This window comes from Aedes aegypti, chromosome 3 (assembly GCF_002204515.2).
Source record: "Aedes aegypti strain LVP_AGWG chromosome 3, AaegL5.0 Primary Assembly, whole genome shotgun sequence".
Classification (NCBI taxonomy): domain Eukaryota; kingdom Metazoa; phylum Arthropoda; class Insecta; order Diptera; family Culicidae; genus Aedes; species Aedes aegypti.
This window is the reverse complement of record NC_035109.1, coordinates 305,514,640-305,536,999: the sequence shown is the minus strand read 5'-3', so window position 1 is coordinate 305,536,999 and position 22,360 is coordinate 305,514,640. Positions and strand designations below refer to the sequence as shown.

At 39.9% G+C, this 22,360-nt stretch overlaps 1 protein-coding gene across 1 annotated transcript; it reads left to right on the top strand.

The window, feature by feature from the left end:
* Nucleotides 1-1,398: 1,398 nt before the first annotated feature.
* Nucleotides 1,399-3,549, top strand: LOC110678179. Its single transcript, XM_021850802.1, has 2 exons — nucleotides 1,399-1,621; nucleotides 2,321-3,549. Exons 1-2 carry the CDS (start codon nucleotides 1,399-1,401, stop codon nucleotides 3,547-3,549), a joined length of 1,452 nt encoding a protein of 483 aa, XP_021706494.1.
* Nucleotides 3,550-22,360: the final 18,811 nt, after the last annotated feature.

The following is a 22,360-nucleotide window of genomic DNA, read 5'->3' as shown; positions in this document are numbered from 1 at the left end:
GTTTTGCAAAACTGTTCAGTATTGCATTCCTTGTTCTCGGAAATCGGATGATTCCTAGAACAAGTCCCACATGTGGCCGATTTAGCCTGGCAGCGTAGCTTTGTATGTCCAAACAGCCAGCAGTTAAAGCACTGCATTGGGCTTGGATAGTAAGGACGTGTCCGACATCGAATGTAACCGAATTCAATGACTTCCGGTCGGATTGTGCCGTGGCAGGTGTTGCGTCCACCGCAATAGAGTATTACACACGTATATTGAATGCGCGACAAATCCATAACACAATTTGTAATGCACTCTACACTTCACCCGAATAAAATCTCACACTCATCATATGCTCTCGATCGCTCTGATAAGAGCATTTTGCAGCACCCATCGATCGTTCAATTGTACACCAATCGGTAAATGTAGGTTCCCGAACTAAATCAATTAGTTAATATCGCACTTCTGACCCGTCCGGTTCAATATACACCGTTGTAGAAAGTTGACGAAGTGAAGTTCTTTTTTCTCCCGACCGAAAACCCGCAGTGAAGTGGTTTTCCCCCCCAAGAACCAGTGACCTATCCCGGATTGTTCCGCTCCACCATTGTAGGCAAAGGACCTGTCGAAGAGGGTTCCCTTGCGTGGACATCTTTTTGGTCCTTCGAACCGGATCATCGTTCCGATCGAAGTGGAACCAAGTGCGCCATCGTAGTGCAAATTAATTGCCGTCGCGTGTGACCCCACCATTGCTCTCGTTGTGGCGCGCATTTGATTGCCCTCTGTGGGTAATTAATCGATCACCGATAATTTGATCGGTGCTGAGTTTGAACTGTTGCTGTGGTTTTGGTCGGACGAGAAGTTGGACTTCCCGTTGCTTGTTCGTGTGTGATTGGGCTAGAAGAAGATCGCCGCGTGTGTGGCAAAGTGAAATTGGACTACGAACTTTGGACTGTGACTGCAAAAGTGAACAATAGAAGCAGAAAGAAAGCGCAGTGAATTGGCGCTGGTGCACAGTGGTTGAAAGTGCAGAATCAACACTAGTGTTTTGGAATCGTTTTACGGGTTTGTCGACAAAACCCGCACCCCTTTTCCTGCCGTTTTTTCGGGTTTGTCGTTAAAACCCGATCCAATCGTTTACTGGTTTGGGCGTCAGAACCAGTATCATCACGTTTCTTGGTTTGGGCGTCAGAACCAGTGCCATCTCGTTTCCAGGTTTGGGCGTCAGAACCTGTGCCATCGTGAGTAGGGCTTACGAGCATTGGGTCGGCGTGGCTTCGGTGAGTACGAATTGCTAGAGTAGGCAAATTTTGTGGATTTTTGGTGTGGAGGAGTGGATTGGCATCGCCGTTTTTTTGGATTGCTTGGTTTGTGCTGGTTTTGGTGGTCCTTGCTTGCTGCGTGGCGTTCTGAGGAAGCAAAATGGCGCTTCGTGAGCGCTCTAAACTGATGAGCGTGACGGTGGATGCGATAAGGACCATTGAGACATTTGTCGACGAGTACGATGCCGAAATCGATAGAAACAAAATCGAATCTAGGTTGATGAGGTTGGATCAATTATATGATCGATATGTGAATGTGTCTATTGAGGTGGAAATGTTGATGGAGGAGAAAACGGAAACTAAGGACAAGTTCTTCAAAAGCCGTAATGAAATGGAGGAGTTATATTATAGGCTGCGCGACTTTCTCACATTAAATAAACCCAACATTTTGTCCACCGCTCACTCCCCTCACGTGTCATCGTCCGTTGTCCGACTACCAAAGATCGACCTGCCTACCTTTGATGGTGAGATCGATAATTGGATTCCGTTTTACGATGCTTATCGCAGCTTGATCCACAACAATCAGGATTTAGCTGCTGTGGACAAGTTCCATTATTTGATGGCAGCTCTCAAGGATCCAGTCAAGCGACTGCTGGATACCACAAGCATAACGGGAGCAAACTACAAGATTGCGTGGGATCTTCTGGTTAGTCGGTACGACAATAAGCGCCTCCTCATTAAAAACCACATTTCGTCCCTACTTACCGTTGAACCGGTTAGGAAGGAGTCTTCTTCTTCTATTTTGGCACTTGTTGACCACTTTGAACGCCACGTGAAGATTTTAACGACGTTGGGGGAGCCGACCGCTGAATGGAGCTCTCTTTTGGTGCATATGGTGTGCAGTCGTTTAAATCAAAGCATGTTGCGAGAATGGGAGAGATCAACAAGTGACGACACGACGAAGATTCCTACCTACGATGAACTTATCACGTTTTTGAAGGGCCAAGCCCGGATCCTGCTTTCGCTGAATAGTGGAAGCGTTACACCTTCTCTTGTGCAAGAAAAACCTCATTTCTCTGTAGCTCACACCGCAGCCGTTTCGAAAACGTATACTCCTAAAGCCACCAGTTGCATTGTGTGCAACCAATCTCACCGCATCTACGATTGCGAAGTTTTCAAGCGGATGCAACTCGAGCAGAAGCAAGACACTGTCCGAAAGAAGAAGCTGTGCTGGAATTGTCTGTCGCCGAGTCACCTTAGTCGTGAATGCTCCTCCAAACCCTGTCGGAGGTGCAATGAAAAGCATCATACGTTGTTGCATCCGCCCTCCCCCAACGATCGTTCCACCCAACCCCAAGCAAAACCACCCATTCGAACTCAGCAATCCACCTCAAGTATCGACGACGAGTCCGTAATCCCAGCATTACTCTCAGTCCCCGCTCCACTTGCCTCAACCACCACCACGTCCGCCACCCAGCAGCCCCACACTTCCAATGCGTTGGCTGCAGCCAACTCGACCAAGACCAGCTACTCAACTGTCTTGTTGTCCACCGCCGTGGTTAAAGTCCATGGCCCTTCCGGAAGATCCACATTCGTTCGAACCCTGTTGGACTCCTGCTCGGAGTCGAATTTTATCACCGAGAGAATCGTTCAGTTGTTGGGACTGAACCGACAAAAGCAAGCTGCAGTCATCGCTGGAATGGGTGGATCCACAATCAACAGCAATCGGTGTACCGTGACCACTTTCAGTTCCGTTGACTCTACCTATTCGAACACACTTACGTTCAACATTCTCACCAAAATCACCAATGATTTGCCGGAAAGGAAGATTGATGTTTCCAATTGGCATATCCCTTCTACTGTGGTCTTAGCCGATCCAGATTTTGCCAAGCCGCAAAGGATCGATATGGTTATCGGCGCTCAGCTTTTCTTCAGTCTTCTGCGGGAAGGTCAGCTACCAGTCGTGGCCGGTTCTCCAATAAGTCAGCCAATTCTCCAGCGTACCGTATTCGGCTGGGTAGTTAGCAGTCCTATAAAAACCCATGATCAATCCCGAGGCTCTGAAAGAGTCACTCTGCTGTGCACCACTGAGGATCTCGACAAACAGTTACCTCGATTCTGGAGAGTCGGAAGTAGTCCCAACAGTCGTGGCCTTCGAAGGAGGAAACAACCTGCGATAGGCACTTATCAGCATCCACCACCCGTAACGAATCAGGCAGGTTCGTTGTGCGCTCACCAAAGAAGGAAGAAGGAATTTGGAACCACGTCGCTGGTTTGGAGACCCGGCGGATCTTATCTCGCGAGGTACTAACGCTTGCGAGCTCACCAACGCTGCCCTGTTGTGGAAGGACCCATCTTGGTTAGCATCCGACGCGTCGGAATGGCCGAGCATGTTCCCAGTCCCAAGTTCCAAAGAATTCCATCCTGAGGTCCTCGAAATGCGACCTACTACACTTGCAGCAGTCACACGTTCAGTCGAGGCCCCCGATCACCCTCTGCCCAACCGCTTCTCGTCGCTGACGAGACTCAGTCGTATCGCATCGTTACACCCCGGCACGTAGTGAAGGTCAGACTTGCATCTGGCGCAGTCTTCGGCCGGCGTATCGTGAAGGTCTGTCTGCTTCCCATCAACGATGACGCTCGTTTCACTTCCACTTCTGGCGAAGAGCCTAGTATCCAGAACAACAGCGCAGCGTCTGCTGCCAACCTTAGATCTTAAGAGCATTGAATTGTTAGGTTACACAGTGAATTCTTGAATTTTTAATGAAATACTTCATGGTGGCCGGTATGTTGCGTCCACCGCAATAGAGTATTACACACGTATATTGAATGCGCGACAAATCCATAACACAATTTGTAATGCACTCTACACTTCACCCGAATAAAATCTCACACTCATCATATGCTCTCGATCGCTCTGATAAGAGCATTTTGCAGCACCCATCGATCGTTCAATTGTACACCAATCGGTAAATGTAGGTTCCCGAACTAAATCAATTAGTTAATATCGCACTTCTGACCCGTCCGGTTCAATATACACCGTTGTAGAAAGTTGACGAAGTGAAGTTCTTTTTTCTCCCGACCGAAAACCCGCAGTGAAGTGGTTTTCCCCCCCCAAGAACCAGTGACCTATCCCGGATTGTTCCGCTCCGCCATTGTAGGCAAAGGACCTGTCGAAGAGGGTTCCCTTGCGTGGACAGCAGGTAAGTACGATCGCCGGCGTATTCTCTCGTGATTGTCCATTTTTCTTGGTGATTCTCCTGACCTCCTTTACTCCTTGTTCCTTCAGCTCTTCAAGAAGCTCATCATCGGACATGTTGATGACATCCCTACAGCTAACAACACACCTAATCGAATTGAGGGTTGGATGTTCCGTGATCGTGATAGCTGTTCCGTCATTCAACTTTTTCATGGTGAGCAACTGGTCGAATTGCCGCTTGTTTCGTACCTTACGTGCGTAGGTTGCTTTGTTTGCCTCGGGAAAGGCACCTTCGATTTTACCACCGACAAACTTTTCTACTGACCGCCTTATTTGAAATGGTCTGTTCGGAAGTGATCCGTTGACTCCGGAAATCCTGAGCAAATGCAATTCGCCATACATTCCTTCCGGGTCCATGTATGACGGAAGGGTCGCGTTGGTAAACGTGCCATCAACCCTACCTAACGTGGGAAAATCCAAAATACCGTCCCCCCAAGATGTGGGGGAGGCCCGGATGAACTAGCGGCCATGAAGGCCCAAAGAACACCGCCACCACCAACTAACCTGTGCTTTGTTGATGCTCCTCGGTGAAAACAACGGCTTACACGAACACAAAACACTCGAAAAGAATACTCGCTGGGTTTCAACGGCTCACTCGCGCACGACTTAAGTGTCTTTGGCCTCAGAACCCCTTTACGTGGGGGAGGAAAAAACTTTCCGCACTTTTTCGAAAAAATTCGACTTTTTACCCAACTTTAGAGTGGGATAACTTTTTCTGTGTGTAACACTGAGGGGTGATGGAAGTACCAGGAGATGGGGGAAGGGAAGTGGAACAAGTTTTAGGGGAAGGGGTAATTTTAGAGGGGGGGGGGGAGGTGGAAGAGGGGGGGGGGTAAATTTGTTGAGTTTGGGGGTGAGGGGTAGGAGGAAAGGGGGGATGTCCCGAGGGGGGGGGGGGTATTCACTCCGGGGAAAGATTCCACCTGGGAGATGGACTGTTCACTACACTAGTTGGAGAAAATCAATCACCGACTCCCGATCGGGTATCCGATCCAGCGGGGAGTGGTGCTACTCTTCTCGATCGTCACCAGAGGGGTAAATTGCACTATCACTGCGGTTTTACGCTTGATCCCGTGTTTCTTCTCCGTAATACTTTTTACCCAGATATGCAAACAACTGGTGCACACACACTTTAGGTGGGGTTAACCTCGGTCAAGAGTGCAACTGTTGCCTACAGATGTATCAATTTAGGCCACTGAACGAAGGTGATGAAACACAACACGGGCCCCCTTGCCGTATAGCCGGCTCAAGGGGGCTTTTTTTTCGTTTTCCGAACGCGAAAATTACTCGCTTCGCGGTTTTTGCGGAATAACTCGAGTAAACGTTATCAATTAGTGGTACCTTAGCTAAGTACCCCGTAAGGAACACTCACTAAAACGAAACTTATACACACGTTAAAACGGTCAAAATGCTTACAAAAACTGAAGAGACACGTCCGCACGTCTACTTCAGTCGAAAACGCAAGGCAAACTGATTTTGTGTTCTGATCATGTGTTCTTTACATGATGACCACGGTCATAGCCATCACAACCATCCACCTTTATCAGGGCTTTGGACCTGTAGCTCTGGTTCTCAATAGTTTCAAGTTCTTTCGGACATGCTACTATGGTGAGCCGTCATGCGCTAGCGGTGTTAAAAAGTGATTTCTTATCACAATTTTTTCTAGTGACGGGGTAAAACCGCCCACCCACGGGGTAAAAGCGACCACCTCGATTTTCGTTCAAAATTTTGCGAAAAAATATATCAGTTCCCTGTTATTCTAAAAAGTATATTGATTTATGATTTCTATATTGATTAACGCGGATATTGAATGATTTTAAGGTTAATTCGCTCAAAAACTGAGATATATACTTATCATTACCTTAAGATACCCATATTTTGGAAAAATATGCTGATTTGGTTTGTATTTTTTACAAAATTGATTTTATTTTATTTAATAGTAATGTACAACGTAGTTACAACTTTTAAAATGGTTTCGACATTTTATTTGGTATAAATTAGGGGTGGCGGTCTTACCCCGCTTACGCAATTTTCACAAGTAGGGCCTTATTTCAAAGCTAAATATTTAAAATTCATATTTCACTTCACTGAAGCATATTACACATTTATGTTAAAGCGTGGACGGGTAATTTGATATGTTTTGACAAAAAATCCCTTCCGAAATCCTTAAGTCAGCATCTGTTAAAATTAGATCAAATTCAGTATCTACGAGCAAAAACTTTGTTTTTGATATTTGTCATTGAAAAAATAATGTTGGTATCACCCTAAATGCTTTGGAATGTCAACAATCATGTGTTTATGCAAAGTGCTTGGAGAACTTTCAAGAAAACCGCCATTTTCATGCCAAACTGGAGGTGGTCCGTCTTACCCCGGCGGGCGCTCTTACCCCGTCTTCCCCTAGCTAAAAAATGTGACATGCTGGAAATTTTCTGAGAACGGCATCAGATACAGGAACCCCAAGTCTACTAGAGAAACATAATTTGATCCTGGAGACACGCAAAAATGGTATTTTTGTGAAGCTGTGTAAGCATTTGCAGATTTTAGATGAAAATTTGTGATATTTTAGTTTAGAAACGGAACAACCATCTACCTTAATCTTTGCTAGGATTTTTATTTGTTACTACTGGTCCTGGCAAATTTTGTCTTGCCATCAAGTAGGCCTTTAAAAAAACGCCATCAAACATCCCGTACAAAATGACAGTTCAGTTCACTCCCGTTTTTCCGACTTTGATGTTCCATATCCTTAGCTTTTTATATGCACAAACACGTCGGAGCACTTTAGGAACATTCTTCTTCTGTCTGGCGTTACATCCCCACTGGGACAGAGCCTGCTTCTCAGCTTAGTGCTCTTATGAGCACTTCCACAGTTATTATAACTGAGAGCTTATTATGCCAATGACCATTTTTGCATGTGTACACCGTGTGGCAGGGTACAAAGATACTCTTATGCCCAGGGAAGTCGAGAAAATTTCCAACCCGAAAAGATCCTCGACCGGTGGGATTCGAACCCACGACCCTCAGCTTGGTCATGCTGAATAGCTGCGCGTTTACCGCGACGGCTATCGGGGCCCCATTATGGAACATAATTATGGAATAATTTTCAAAATCCGATAGCCCGTTCTCAAGTTATTTCGTGACATACAAACACCACTCCTTTGTATAGAAGATAGATAGATTTAGATAATAAAATTCACGTGCTCACTGGAAGTCATAAAAATCGGTTAAATGCTGAGCTGATTAAAAGTTTTCAAAAACATCGGACTTTGCTTCAATTAGATTTTTAAAAGGTCTCGATATTCATACATATCTGTTTGTAGATTTGACAAACTTCTCGTCCAAAATCTGCAGCAGAAAAAGCAAGACAATTTCGTTTATTTTTTTATTTTTTGGTTCTGCAGATTTGTGCTGTGGAGAATTTGAACTGTGGCTTCGGTTCATCTTCACCTTAATTGTAAGCTATTATTTTGATTGGAAGTTAATTGTGCTATTCCTTATAATCACATGGTTTATCGTTTTATTTATTTTCCAGCATATCGGTCTATATTACACTGCTGTATCCGAGTGCGCCTAGCTGGTGCTGGTGTATATTCTCATGAGCTAAGGCTAAATCAGTTTTACTCACTTGGTAGACACTGTAATGTATTTCAGTTAGAAATATTTGTTAAAATATTTGCAATCAGCATTTCAACAGCACGTTATCGGTAAAGTAATATGCTTCTGTTTAGATATTTAGGTTGCTATATTAGCTCTTGCTTCGGCCAACTCGAGTCGACCTTGCATGTTGAACTCAATTCGAGGAATTTAATTCCGTCAAATCTGTAAACTTTGTATGGGTTGTTGATCATTCTCTATCGTAATGAATGAGTTGAATGGTGAGTTGATGCGTTGAGCTGATGAGCTCATGATGAAGCTCCACATGATTTCATTAGCCTCAAGCTAAGATCCAGGGGTGAACCCAAACTTCTGCACGATGCCATGAATGATTTCATTGATTTTGAGAAGTGTTCAGATTTTTCTGCCAAACTTTCATGAGTGCTCTTCAAAGAATATAAGATTACGAATCTAATGACTTATTAATTGAAAATTTTAGACAATGCAATGCTGAGCAAATTAGCCAGGTTTTTTCAGTGTGTTTTTTGGAAAATGTCACAACTTTAAGTAAAAATTTAGTAACAAAATTCAAAAAAAGTCATTGAAAAAATACGTATGAAATAAGAATAACTCACTGCCTTTCGAATGCGCCAAAGAGAGTTTAAATTGGACGTGTAGTCACAGATATATGGACAGAACACTTTTGTATGTTTTTCAGGGGGTGAACCCAAACTTATGCACGGGAGTGTAGGTATTCCTATTTGAATTGATAAGTGAAACTTCAGAACATTTCTTGGCTGGCATGTCAGCACAAACAATACTGAAATAGTATGGATTCATGTCACTAAACAAAATTGTACATTACAGACCCATCTCCAGGGGTAGCAAACTACAGTCAATTCTCTATAGTTCGACATTAATGGGATCATCGAGTAAGGGAGGTTTCGAGTTACAGAACACAAAATCCGTGCAACTGCGTTTCAAGGGACCATGTAAACCAACTTTAACTATGATTCCCTAGCTAGATATCGAGATACTGAATATCGGGTTAGGGAGAGTTGACTGTATTTGAAAAATCAGTTAAAGCAGAATTACAGTATCCTGGTCAGAGCGTTGGATGGCAACTGCCGAATCAACTATCACGTGGCAAATGTTCAGCGTACTGAATCAGATGTATTTGCGTGAAATAATGGTGAATCAAATTATGGGACATCGTATCATCTGATATGTAACACTTTAGTTTTGCACAAATTGGTAAGATTGTGTTAATAACTTGATAAAATTATGCTACTTCTTCCAAAATGCTATTTTTCCGAATGACTTGTTTCCCTAATTATTGTATCACTAGAAAATTTAAATAATGGTCTTCAGTACCAGGCTGGTGAACGATAAACAATCAAAAGAAAGAAATATTTGATTATTCTTGCCTAAACACATATTGCCAAAAATGCTGAAGACGGTGAAACTGATAATTGATTCTTTCTTTACCTTAAAATATATAAAGTTATGATATTTAAGAGTGTCAAAAACTTTTTGGAGAAATGGTGTGTTCGGGGAACTGACATTCAGGGAATTTTAGGACATTCTTTTATTATTAACCCGTTGTAGTATGGAGATAAAGACTCTCTATACGCTTATGCGGTTTTCAGCACTCTTTTTAGGATTTTTCAGGATAAGATGGACATATTTATAGATCTTCGAGAATGAGTGTACACTACGCCAAAGACAAGAATGCACAATTTGTGTAGATATCGTGATAGAAAAATCAAGTTCGTTTTGTATGGCACAAACCAGATGGGTAGAGTGATTGGCCTCATTGAGTATCGTTACGACTAATAATACTCACGAGCTATGAACCATTGAAAGATAAAAATAAACAACTTCTACAATTACTTTTAAACACTCAGTATCATGACAGTCGTTATTCGAGGTATAGCCCGGAGCAAATTTCCATGTGACGTTCACATGCCTTACCTACCACAATTGCAACAAAACATCATTTGTAAAATTCTGTAATTACAATTGATTGCATCCAATTGGGGGCGCAAATTGGATTGATTGGGATTTTATCCGCGATTGAACTTTTTTTTCTCTCGGAACTTGCGCCGAGTTCGAGGAACCCACTGACCGAAAATATTCCCCCGAAGCCAGCAGCACTTGTTTTGCCCCGCGCTGATGCTGTTTTTCATTGTTGACCGAAACCGGTGATTCAATTTAACGCTGCTGAAGGGGATGGGTGGAAAATTTACCATATCCATCCCCCAGAGTGTTTGTCGATGGCGCGGAAAGCGTTCCTGTGTGAGCATGTGGACGTGAAATATCGTTGATTGAGCTTTATCGCATTGATTGCCTCGTTTATGACTTTGGCGGTGGCGGGAAAATCCAATAAACGAAGAAAAGTGCCCCAGAAGTACAATAGGATGAGCGGGTTAAGCTCCTCCAATAATGGAATCAGTAATATAGCTGATGATGGTATGGTAAAATTTAATTTTCATTCCATTTGAAAGCGGCTTTTTGGTGTGAGGCGATGTTTACATTTTTATATGTTAATTTCAATTCGCGAATGAGGCTTTCCGCTATGGACCATTACCCGGAAGCTCTTTGCTCGAACAGTTAACCGCCGAGGAATGCGACGTCTGGCCTAGCAGCCTTAAGGTGAGGTCGATAACTAGGACCGAGAGTCCAACAGAATTCTTGTATTTATAAGTTCTTACCTTACACTTTCATGGTTGGGTGACAAAACGTCGAAAGACAAAATGTCGAAAGCCAAAACGCCGAATGCCAAAACGTCGAAAGGACAAAACGTCGAAGGGACAAAACGTCGAATGGACAAAACGTCGAAAGACAAAATGTTGAATGCCAAAATGTCGAATGCCAAAACGTTGAATCGGAGGGACAAAACATGGAAATGAAAAACAATGCGAATATCTGACAAAACGTCGGTCTATTAGATGTTAATCTAAAGAATAATTGGGAACGTGGATCAGTGAAAAATATATTTTTTCCAATGTTATTACCGTGATACCATAATTCTTAGTTGGTCTTGGAAGGGATATCAAAAAGTCAAATTGAAAATTGCCAAAACTTGTCTGAATTATTTAATATATTGTTTTAATTCTCAGGTTACAAAACAACAATAAATAAATAAAGGAAGATGCGAAAAACGTGTTTTGAAATAAAAATATCACAAAAAAATGTCTAAACTCAATTCAGTAGATCATATAGGAAACTTGCTGGAGATCCTTACTTCTATATACGTGATCCTGGAATTTCTGAAAAGATAATCAAGTTAATCAAATAAAATGACCAATCGATTTCAGAAAAGATTCTATTGTACTTGTTTGATAAAAGAATGAGTAAATTTTTAAAGAATAATGAATTCACTAGATGTCCAAAATCATGTTTTAGTTGTTATTAATTTGTTCACATCACATTAAATTAGTTAAACCTGCAAATTAAATTAAGTTATTTAAATTGTCATGTTCAGTTATACCATCCCACCTTATACAAACTTTTAAACCTTAATTTATAAGCTAAATAACATGATCTGCAAATACGATAGAGCAATCGCATAATATCACACTAACGGAACTCGAAGAAAAACGAAACTGATCAGTTAGTTCTACAGTATTAGATTATTCAGCAACATTTCAGTCGATAGGTGTGCAATTAAGAAGTCCAAATTCGCGCGAGTTGTTTCACTAAAATAAAATGGTTTAATAGGATGTAACCGTTGAACATTAATATCGGAAGGAAAATACTAGCGGAAGAGTTGAAAAAGGATTGTTGTTGGAAAAGGAAAGATTTTTCACACAACGGGGGATCTGCGGAATGCGTTACTGAAGGAATGACTGAGCTCACGAACCTATATCCCCCAACTTTGACTTGTTGACTGGTTTGATCACTTTTGCATATCCAAGACTTCAATTTCGTTTTGCTTCACAAAGTGTTTCTTCCCTCGTCTGAAATAGATGTGAGCAAGATTTATTGAAGGGAGGTTCAGCAATCTAAGCAGTCAGTGGGTGCGAAGTGAGGTCAGCTGCAGGGGAATTAGAAGTGACAGCTGGCGAGCTGGTTGGCTGGCGGGTTTGTGTACTCTGTTCTTCAATCAATCGTTTCTATGGAATCGTTAGGGGTTGTTTACTGTCAGTAACAGCAGTTGAGTGAAAATTTTCTCGCGCGTCCATGAGCATTCTTGTCGAGGCTTGAACTGCAACCACAACAAAGTCTCCAGCTGTCACTTGTTGTTTAAAAATGGTGGAATGAAGAATCTGGCAGATTGGATTACCTCCCTTCTAGATACCTTGGATGTGAGAGTGACATTTTTTGAAAATTTGTTCCATGCTTACTGTGATATACATTGAAAATTTTGCTGTTTCCAACGCCATCCACATCGCAACCATTTTTCCTTAGCAACGTTATTTCGTTTGAAAAATTACTGCTTTCGACATTTTGTCTCTTCGACGTTTTGTCTCTTTCGACGTTTTGGGATTCGACGTTTTGGCATTCGACATTTTGGCTTTCGACGTTTTGTCTTTCGACATTTTGTCCCTAAACCCACTTTCATAGTTCAAGCAATGAAAATGATCACAGTGTAAGGTTTGTGTACTATGGACACTAAAATTTAATTTAATCTAGTGGCTGTTCTCGTATCCAATGGTTCAATATAGGGTTTCAATGCTAGTAATGGACCCCTTAGTAGCTGAAATTCATTCTTGACGCTTTTCCGCAATGATATCTCAGACGCATATACGTTTTGTGGAGTCTAGCAATAAGTTCAATGTTTTTACTTCATAGTACGCCTGTGAAACATACAAAATCATTCGATTTTTCCAGTGAAATATGCATTTGGAATACTGTTGTCCGAATGCCTATTATGGACCCTCCCGGGGTCCATAATAGGAATGTTTACAAATTTGACGTTTCCTATTACACACTTAAATTATTTTACGGATTCCTGTGAAATCTCAACAGCTGAACACTGCCGTTATACGCATAATTGTCCCATGTTACTTTTTGGGCATTTTGACTTTTTGTCATTAAACAGTTTATTTTTACGTATAGTTTTAGAAAACACACACCAAAAATTAACTTTGTTCGGAAACTCAATAAAAAGCAAGCTAAGTCAATTTGTCCCATTGTTGAATTTCCACGCATAACTGTCCCACTACTGTATTTCTACACATAACTGTCACACTATACAATTGGCTTGTTTAGAGGTATCCTGTTTTTAACATATTCTGATTATACGTTCAAAACTGAGCCAGAATCCAAAGTTTTATTATTTTTAGTGCCCTGGAACTATTTTTAAAACACGTTTGAATTTAGTATGGAAATCGCGTTTGAATCACCCCTCGGCAAAATTTCCTTCGGGACGAGCTGTCATTGTGTAAAATGAAATGTCATTCAGTCAACGGAATGAAATCTGTTTCAATCATTTACTATATCAAAACTAAGATATTGAAGCGCAATAAAATCGTATTACACTTAGAAAAATGTGCTCTTTCCAACAAGTTACAAAAAACTGTGAATTTTTCATCACTAAACAACCCAATTCGCTGCGCTGATCTCGATCAAAATAGTCAGTAGGCAGTTTTGAATTACATGGTGTTTGGGAAAATCGTTTTGAACACCTTCTTACGTTGGCTTTACATCCCATGTGGAACACAACCTGTTTTATTTTTTATTTTCGAGTCCATGGCTTGCGACAAATCAACTTCATGATTTAGCAAACCAAGTCTAAATAAAAATAGTTCGAATGTTTTTGGATGACTTCACCACATGCTGATTTGTTCCGAATACCGGTTCATTGGTGGAAGTGGCCATATTATATTGGCGAATCTGAAACCTGGCTTGCGACATATCAATTTTCATGAATTTGCAAATTGAGTCTAAAGGTGGTTCAAATGTACCGTAAAATCGGGTGTAATTGATCAGAGGGGTGAAATTGATCATCGTATCACACGATTTTATTTATTCGTAATGGAGCACAAATATCAATGTGAGCTGCAGTAAATGAACATTATTTGTCGTAACTATTGTCGAATTGTGTGTTGTGAAGTTTTTTTGCGTTAAAGAATGTGTATTACTATGAAAATAATGTAAAATTTTAAAATCATGCACGGTGCAGTATTGACAAACACCTATGAACTTCTATTGCTAAGCAAGGATCTGAACATGGTATGAACCTAAAAGTTTGTGAGGATGCTTGAGGTATAGCCCTAAACAAGATTTCATTACCAAAACACGTACCAATTAGCTCATATGGTTGAAATAATTGAATTTCTGTTAGATATCGCTCAATTCCGTAGGAAATTGCATACATTTAGGTGTTTGTCGCGTAATTCTTGAAATTTAACTGTTCGTTATTTATATAAATATTGCATTGTTATGAATTTGACAAGCATATTCGGATTCAGGGAGCATGAATTTATCATGTAGAGTTGTTTTGAAAACTAACAATAATGGCATTGACAAGTGATCAATTTCACCCCGAAATGAGATCATCTGATTTTTAATTTTAGAGATATTTGTTAACACTAAAATGACATTTGTTAGAAAATTTCGGTACATGAGTCGATGAGGCTCACCTTCGTACTTGTTTTCCTGCATTTAGTTGTGTGGCATTGTTAACATTATAGAAAACAGACTAGGAAAACCGTGAAAAATGATCAATTTCACCCGAAATTACGGTATTTGAATAACTTTACCACATATCGGATTGTTCCGAATTCCCGGTTCTCTGGGGGAAAGGGCCTCTAAACCATCGGTTCTGAAACCTAGCCTGCAACATCAAACTACATAAATTACCCAAAGAAGGGTAATTCAAAGGTTCTTGGATAACTTGATAACATGCCAGGTTGTTTTGGGTACCCTGTTCTCTAGAAGAGGTGGTAATTATATGGGCGATTCTGAGACCTATCTTGCGACACATCAAACTTGATGAAGTCAAGAAGAAGTCAAAGTCATGTCAAAAGAAGAATAGTTCAAGAGGTTTTGGGTGACCTGGCCACATACTGGGTTATTCTGGGTAATTGGTTCTTCGATGCATGTGGCAAATATGTTGATGGTTCTGAAGCTTTATTTGCGATGTATCAAAAATCATGATTTCGCAAACCAAGTCCAAAGAAATGTCAAATCGTGTGAAGATTTGTGTCGTGAATTTTGAGTTAAATATTTACTCCGCAAAATAACCTTGAATTCGCAGATGAGTTTCTGTCAAGCTTGCAGCTGGAAGAGTCGATATATTAATTTATAACATCTTATAATCTCTAACTTACTCATCCACTCTTTCTTTCACCTACTCATACATTGTCTCATTATCACACATACAGAAAACTTTGCTTTCCATCCCAAACTATAAAATCGTATTTCTTCACTTCCCCACACGTGGCTTCGTTTGGCACATGTCACTTGAGCCGTCATGAGGTGCCTTAAGATAGTCTTTAGGATATACGTCCGCTACATTCGGTACAATCTATACGTAAGAACGGTCATCTACAGCATTATGCTTAGCACATAATTGGTCACTAATATCAGTGGGACTGTTATGCGTAGAAATTCACCAAAAACCCCGTATTTCTAGGCATAACAGTCCCACTTTGAATTTCGTAGCTAAATTTACTTTATTCTCATAATAAAAACTCTTGACTCCAATGAACACGCTATTCTTTATACTGTTGTAAAAAATTTTAATTTAATTTACCACACACCTGGTCAATACGAGGTCTAAATGTGTTAAAATCTTTAAACGCGTTTTTCTCGATTGCATATTTTGGAACATGGGACAATTATGTGTATAACGGCAGAACAGTTCGGTAAAATAAATTAACGGAGTACGGAAAATTTTTACAGTATTCGGTAAAAAATCACCGGAATTCGTTAAATTCCGACGAAGTTACGGTGTTTTATTTCACCGAACTGTTCAGCTGTTGAGATTAAAGTGAAATTCACCGTAAGAGCTTAGTGTGTATGGACCCTCCATTTGATTTCCATGTAATCCAGCCCGCTGCCGACGAGCCTATTATGGATCCACCTGGAAATGCGTATGATTGACCCTCTTGAGTGATTTCATTTACAAAACTGTTGAAATATCTGTATTTATGCGTCTCAAACCAAATATTTAGCCTGAATCTGCTGACTAACAATGTAGTCAAAGTTCCCCCGGTGGATTTTCATAGGAATAAGGTTGCTTTGAGTGCTAATTTTATGTTTTTGTGTAGGGGGTCCATAATACGCAAAGGGTCCATAACCGGCATCGACTCCCTAGAAGTAGTATTGCGTTAGCGTATTCTATGCTGGAAGCTCCATCAACGCGATAAACCCTAGCTCGCTAACTCTTTTTTTTTTTTTTGCTAATAGGGCTAGTTTACGGCTAATAAAGGGCATGTTGGCTGTATTATAACACACAGAGCAAATTCATGTTCTATTTTGTTAGTGGGGTAGATAATGAGACCTAATAATAAAAAAGAGCATACCGAACTTACCAATGGTTTTGATAGAATTGCAGAACGTGGTTGTCGGTGGTCTAAATCCAGAGTCGATTTCCTTGGGATTTGAAATCTTGCTCTTTTGATTTACTGGAGTCCAAGTAGTCGGTTGAATATGACGATCAATATGATTCTGTATGGTGTGCCACGTACAATCCCGACATTACTGTACTAGGAATGCCTCAAGCTGGTATCGGGAGCGGCAATTATTGTTGTCAGAATTCGAATCGTGTGGCGATTTGAATAAACATAAATAAAACTGTTTGGTGTTTAACTTTCTGCCATAATTAATTTCTGCAAAGCACACTGAAACGACCTCGTTCAAAATGATTGCCGATGGAAGCCCGGAGAGAGTGGATGACGACGACGTGGTGCTGTAATTTGGGTCGACATTAATTAAAATATTTGGCCAACGGGGACCACCCTCCAACATTTTGCGCAATCACAACACCAATACTTACCATACGCAGTACGATAGAAACAACTTCCTGTGAATCAATTTTCAAAATAAACACTTATCGTCAGTGCAGTTGTTTCCGAAAATTGAATTCTACGGGTTTTGGCAGAGATGGGAATGTGTTGTCCAGTGATTGAATTGATATTTGTGATGATATGGTATGAGTTCAGGGTAGTTCAACATAAAGCTTTTGATACCCACCGCTCATTCAATTCTAAGACAGATTCTGAGTGTTCTCCTCAAATATGAGCTATTTTCCATGAGCTCGTTGGCTATTGGTGATAGGCGACGGACGATAATCTGGGATAATACTTTGTAGGCGGCATTTAGAATAGTGATCGCTCGATAGTGAACAACTTCTCCAGGTCCATCTTAATAAATTCCGTTCCGATACCATCCTTCCCAGCTGCCTTGTTATTGTTGAACTGTTTAACCGATGTTACCGCCACAATAGGTCCTGACGTCGATAATGTCGGAGAAGTGCCGTCTATCAATCAAAACGTGGAGTAGTGGAAGACGGGGTAAGACCGCCCGCCTAAGCAATTTGATTCATACGTCAAAATCAAGAATCAATAAATCCTTTTTCGACGCAGCATGTCGTATTTTGAAGCCTTAGGCATGATCGAAAAATATCACAGGTGTTGTATTTCTAAACAATATTCATTTCTTGAAGCTTTAAAAAAGTGATGTCTTATCACGATTATTTTCAGCGACGGGGTAAAACCGCCCACCCACGGGGTAAGAGCTACCATCACGATTTTCGAACACAATTTTGCGAAAAAAATATATCAGTTTCCTGTGTTTCTAAAAAGTATAATGTTTTATGAATTCTACATTGATTAACGTGGATATTGAATCATTTTTAGGATTAATTATTCCTAAAAACTTGAATATATACTTATTAGTACCTTGAAACACCCATATTTTGGAAAAACTATGCGGATTTAGCTTGTATTTTTCACAAAATGATTTCATTTCACTTGAACAGTAATGTACAACGTAGTTACAACTTCTAAAATGGTTTACACAGTTATTTGGTATAAATCAGGGGTGGCGGTCTTACCCCGTCAACTGTGGTCGGTTTTACCACGCTTGCGCAATTTTCACAACTCTGGCCTTATTTCAAAGCTTAATATTTACAATTCATATTTCACTTCACCGAAGCATATTTCACATTTCTGTTAAAGCATACACGGGTAATTTGTTATGTTTTATCAAAAAAATCGCTTCCGAAATCCTTAAGTGAGCATCTGTTAAATTTAGATCAAATTCACTATCGACAAGCAGAAACTTTGTTTTTGACATTTGTTATGAAAAATTTGATGTAAATATCACACTAAATGCTCCGGAATGTCAAAAATCTTGTGTTCATGGAAAGACCAAGCTGAGGGTCGTGGGTTCGAATCCCACCGGTCGAGGATCTTTTCGGATTGGAAATTTTCTCGACTTCCCAGGGCATAAGAGTATCTTCGTACCTGCCACACGATATACACATGCAACAATGGTCATTGGCACAGTAAGCTCTCAGTTAATAACTGTGGAAGTGCTCATAAGAACACTAAGCTGAGAAGCAGGCTCTGTCCCAGTGGGGACGTTAATGCCAGAAAGAAGAAGAAGATGGAAAGCGCTTGGTGAACTTTTAAGAAAATTGCCATTTTCATGCCAAACTGAAGGTGGTCCGTCTTACCCCGACGGGCGCTCTTACCCCGTCTTCTCCTATCGATACGGAAGGCTATGTTGAAAGTAGATACTACGAATGGCCATATTCTTGGAGGCGGCGAAATCAATCAGTCGTAGGCCGTTCCTGTTCGTCAGCCGGTGCACAATGGTCGGGGTCCATATAAAGGGGCGGCCTAAACTACCAAAAACTATTTTGAGATTTTTATGTTTTTATCATTTTAAAATATATCTCATGCATAATAATATTATGACTCTTGGTTGAAATTGAACTAAAATCTAAATAGCTTTGGCTTTTATGACGTCAAATTGGCTGAAGTCAAAAAAATAATAAATGTTATTAAAATAAAGTACAAAATTCATATATTAGGAGTGCAATATTTTCTTAAAGTTACGCACTATCTGAAAGCTTATGGTTCAACACTTTTATCGAGCATGAGGATGGAAAAAAATATTTGGTTGATTCAACATTACAGTTTATTAAATTTGATGATTTTGAACATGAAAAACATCTCTTGTTGCATCATGTCGCCACAATTTCGAATGAGGCACATCATTTCAGGCATACATTTTTTTTTTCAGACATTTGCTGATTTTCAAGTTAAAGCTATTTGAAAAATTCAAGATTTTACGTATTTGTTAACGATATTTTTCATACAAAGTTTAAACTCGATCAAATATAAACAAAATTTATGTTTTCAGCCAAGTTTGATTGCATTTGAAAAAAAAAAGTTAAAAAACACGATTTTAAAATAGTTAAGGTACCGTGGGGTAAGTGGATACAGAAAAATCAAAATTCAACTTCATTGTTATGTACAGCTAACGTGAATAATGCAATTCAAACTTTTTTCTGTGGATAACAAATGAGGGACTAATATTCTTCAAATCGTCATTTATTTCGATTTTTCTGATTGTTATGTATTCAGTACGAGGGATAAATCGTCAAATAAGGTACGATTATATGCTTTCAATTGGAAAATTTGTATATTTCGCTCTTCTACAACTCAGCTTAGATAAACCACGGAAAGTTTCGTGTAAATTTTAAAATTATTATTTTTATATACCAGAAAGGTTAAAAAAACTTTTAGGTGGACTAATTCGAATTTTCTTTGGACAATTTGACAAATTTAAGCTGGGAATGAATAAAGTTAAGGGAAAACAACATTTGCGGATACTAAAACTTTTTAAAATTATCGTATACAGTCTGCCAATAAATAATAATAATACTTGATCCACTTACTCCACCCCATTGAAAAGTATGGGGTAAGTGTACCATGTAGAATATATCTGTATTTATTTATAAAAATCAAATATTTTTCATTGTGATTCATTTAATTAGAACTGAAATGCTCACCACGTGTCGAAAAAACTTATAGTATTCGACTTTAGACAGAGATACAGTAAATTTTTGATTGATGGAATACAATTTTCAAAATAATTAATTTTTGAAGCTAACAAGTTGGCTTGTGTTAGTGTACGTGCAGTACTAGTTTTGCAATAGTTTCAGTGTGGGCGTAAGAATATAACCTCAAACAAAGCAATGGTGCGAAAACATTCAACATATTCAAGTTGTTGGCGCTGGGCACACTGCCGCCGCTTGTTGTACTGCGAAAAGCAAAGTGACAATTGATCAGACTAAAGAGATAAACTCTGAGACAATAGCAAAACGTGCAAATTAGCCAGATAGACACCAAAATGTGTAGAACGGTTGTAATAAGGGTTTCTAACGTATTATTAATTATAAAATCGATTTTTTCCTAAAGTGTATAACCTAATCCAAGCAAATCGTGAGTGATATCCTTACAAGTGTATATTTAAATGAAAATAATTAACGATTATTTGTTCACAGTATATCTAATCCAAAATAGTGCCTAAAATCAATAGAACAATGGTTGCCATTGAATTAATGAGTTGAGTAGTCTGTTGCGCTACTAACGGCAGATTGAACTGTAAAGGAACACCGAAAGTGTAAGAACTTTAGTTGAAAATTTGTTGTTGTAATGAAATTAATAAAACCCTTATTGCAGTTAAAAGCTGCACTAAACTGCTGCTGAAGACCCGGTGACGTATCCTTCCCTTTCTGCCCCCGCAACACAAGTATTAATGCTTAATATTGACGAATGATCCACTTACCCCACTGATACACTCCCCCCACTGTACCTTACGTAATATGTGAATAATCCCTTCAGAAACAATAAAAACGCCGAATAACATATTTTATCGATTAAGGCGATAAAACTAGTTTTGGCTAAACTTAATTTATTTCCGACCATTGTGCGGTGGACGCAGAACCTTCCAATACTCCTGAGCGTTTAGATCTCATTCTCATATGATGATTTGACGTATTCGCGTTCGAGCAGCGCGTCAAAAGAGTCTTTATCATCACCAGTTCTTTTGTTGTGAGGTGAGTAGTGTTTGATCCTATGCTCACGTCGCATGCTTCTGCGGGGCGGGTGATGTGAGCAGGATCAATCCGTGTTGCGCGTCGCTCGCGTAGCACGGAAGAACAGTGTCGCGGATGCGTTAGTAGTGTTTGTTCTATTGATCGTGATCGTATCGCTTGCTCTTGCGAGGTCGGGCAGTGAACACTTGTGCGGCGTACAATCCGTTTATCGAATAATATCGCGAATTCGTTATTATATATACGTTTGGCTTGCAAGGCCTGACACGTACATTTCCGAAGAATAATTCCCCCTAAATGTTCGAGCACTGATTACAGTGCGCCAATAATAGTGGGATTGCCTTGCTGAATTCGGTATAAAACATACTATCGTGCATCCTGTTTAACAGGCTGAGAGCGCTCAAGGAGTTTTTCTTAAATTGATCCAATAATTTTAAGGTAATGTTTCCAAATCTTGCTTCAAGAATTCTTCAAGGCTTTTATCCAGATTTTCTTTAGAAATTTCATTATGAATCACACCAGGGATTTTTTCTTCAATTCTATTAGTAATTCATCCAAGTGTTGTACACAAGTTCTACCGGAATTTATCCCGGTTCGCCTCAAAAAAATTCTATATGGTTCGCGAGTTATGATTTTATTTCAACAATCATGTTAGGATGGTACTGAAAAATCTGTTTTTTATTGATAACTTTTTATACGATATTCTCCGCAAAAACTTCGTTCCGAGCATTTTTAGAACTATTGATTGCACCACTTTCTGCCGTAGAAACTACTGTTCTATCTCTTATGGTTACAAAGTTATCAGATGTTTTCTTCGTCATACGGTTAAGCGAAGTATGCACTTCAACAGAAAAGTAATCGGCTATCTCGATGCGTGGGAAATTTCTTGCAAGAAATGCCCAAGAAAAGCATTTTTCTTTGATCGCAGTACGCAGTTGAAATCAAGTCATCAGTCAGTTCAAATGGAGCTCACTTTAGGAAATTTCTTGACCATTTCTTGAGCAGAAATTTTTACTTTTCTTGAACGGAACAGCATACCTAGCTTTAGCTGGACAAACTCTATTTCGCGTGAAATAACAAGACTTCGTTAATGGATTAATGTTCTATGGATTACTGTTAAAACTGCTTCAGCAAATAATTTTCCCACCCCAACTCCTTAGATTCCGCTTACTGTGATCGATCTCATATCAATACATGTATATTCAATTTAAAATGACTTTACATACAGTTATTTCGGTTGTTCCTATC

What these genes read in the sequence shown, in the direction of transcription:
- LOC110678179 (XM_021850802.1), top strand. Translation starts at nt 1,399, where the DNA reads ATGGCGCTTCGTGAGCGCTCTAAACTGATGAGCGTGACGGTGGATGCG. An exon ending in GGACAAGTTCTTCAAAAGCC is followed by an intron (nt 1,622 to 2,320) that starts GTAATGAAATGG and finishes ATTTCTCTGTAG; the next exon opens with CTCACACCGCAGCCGTTTCG.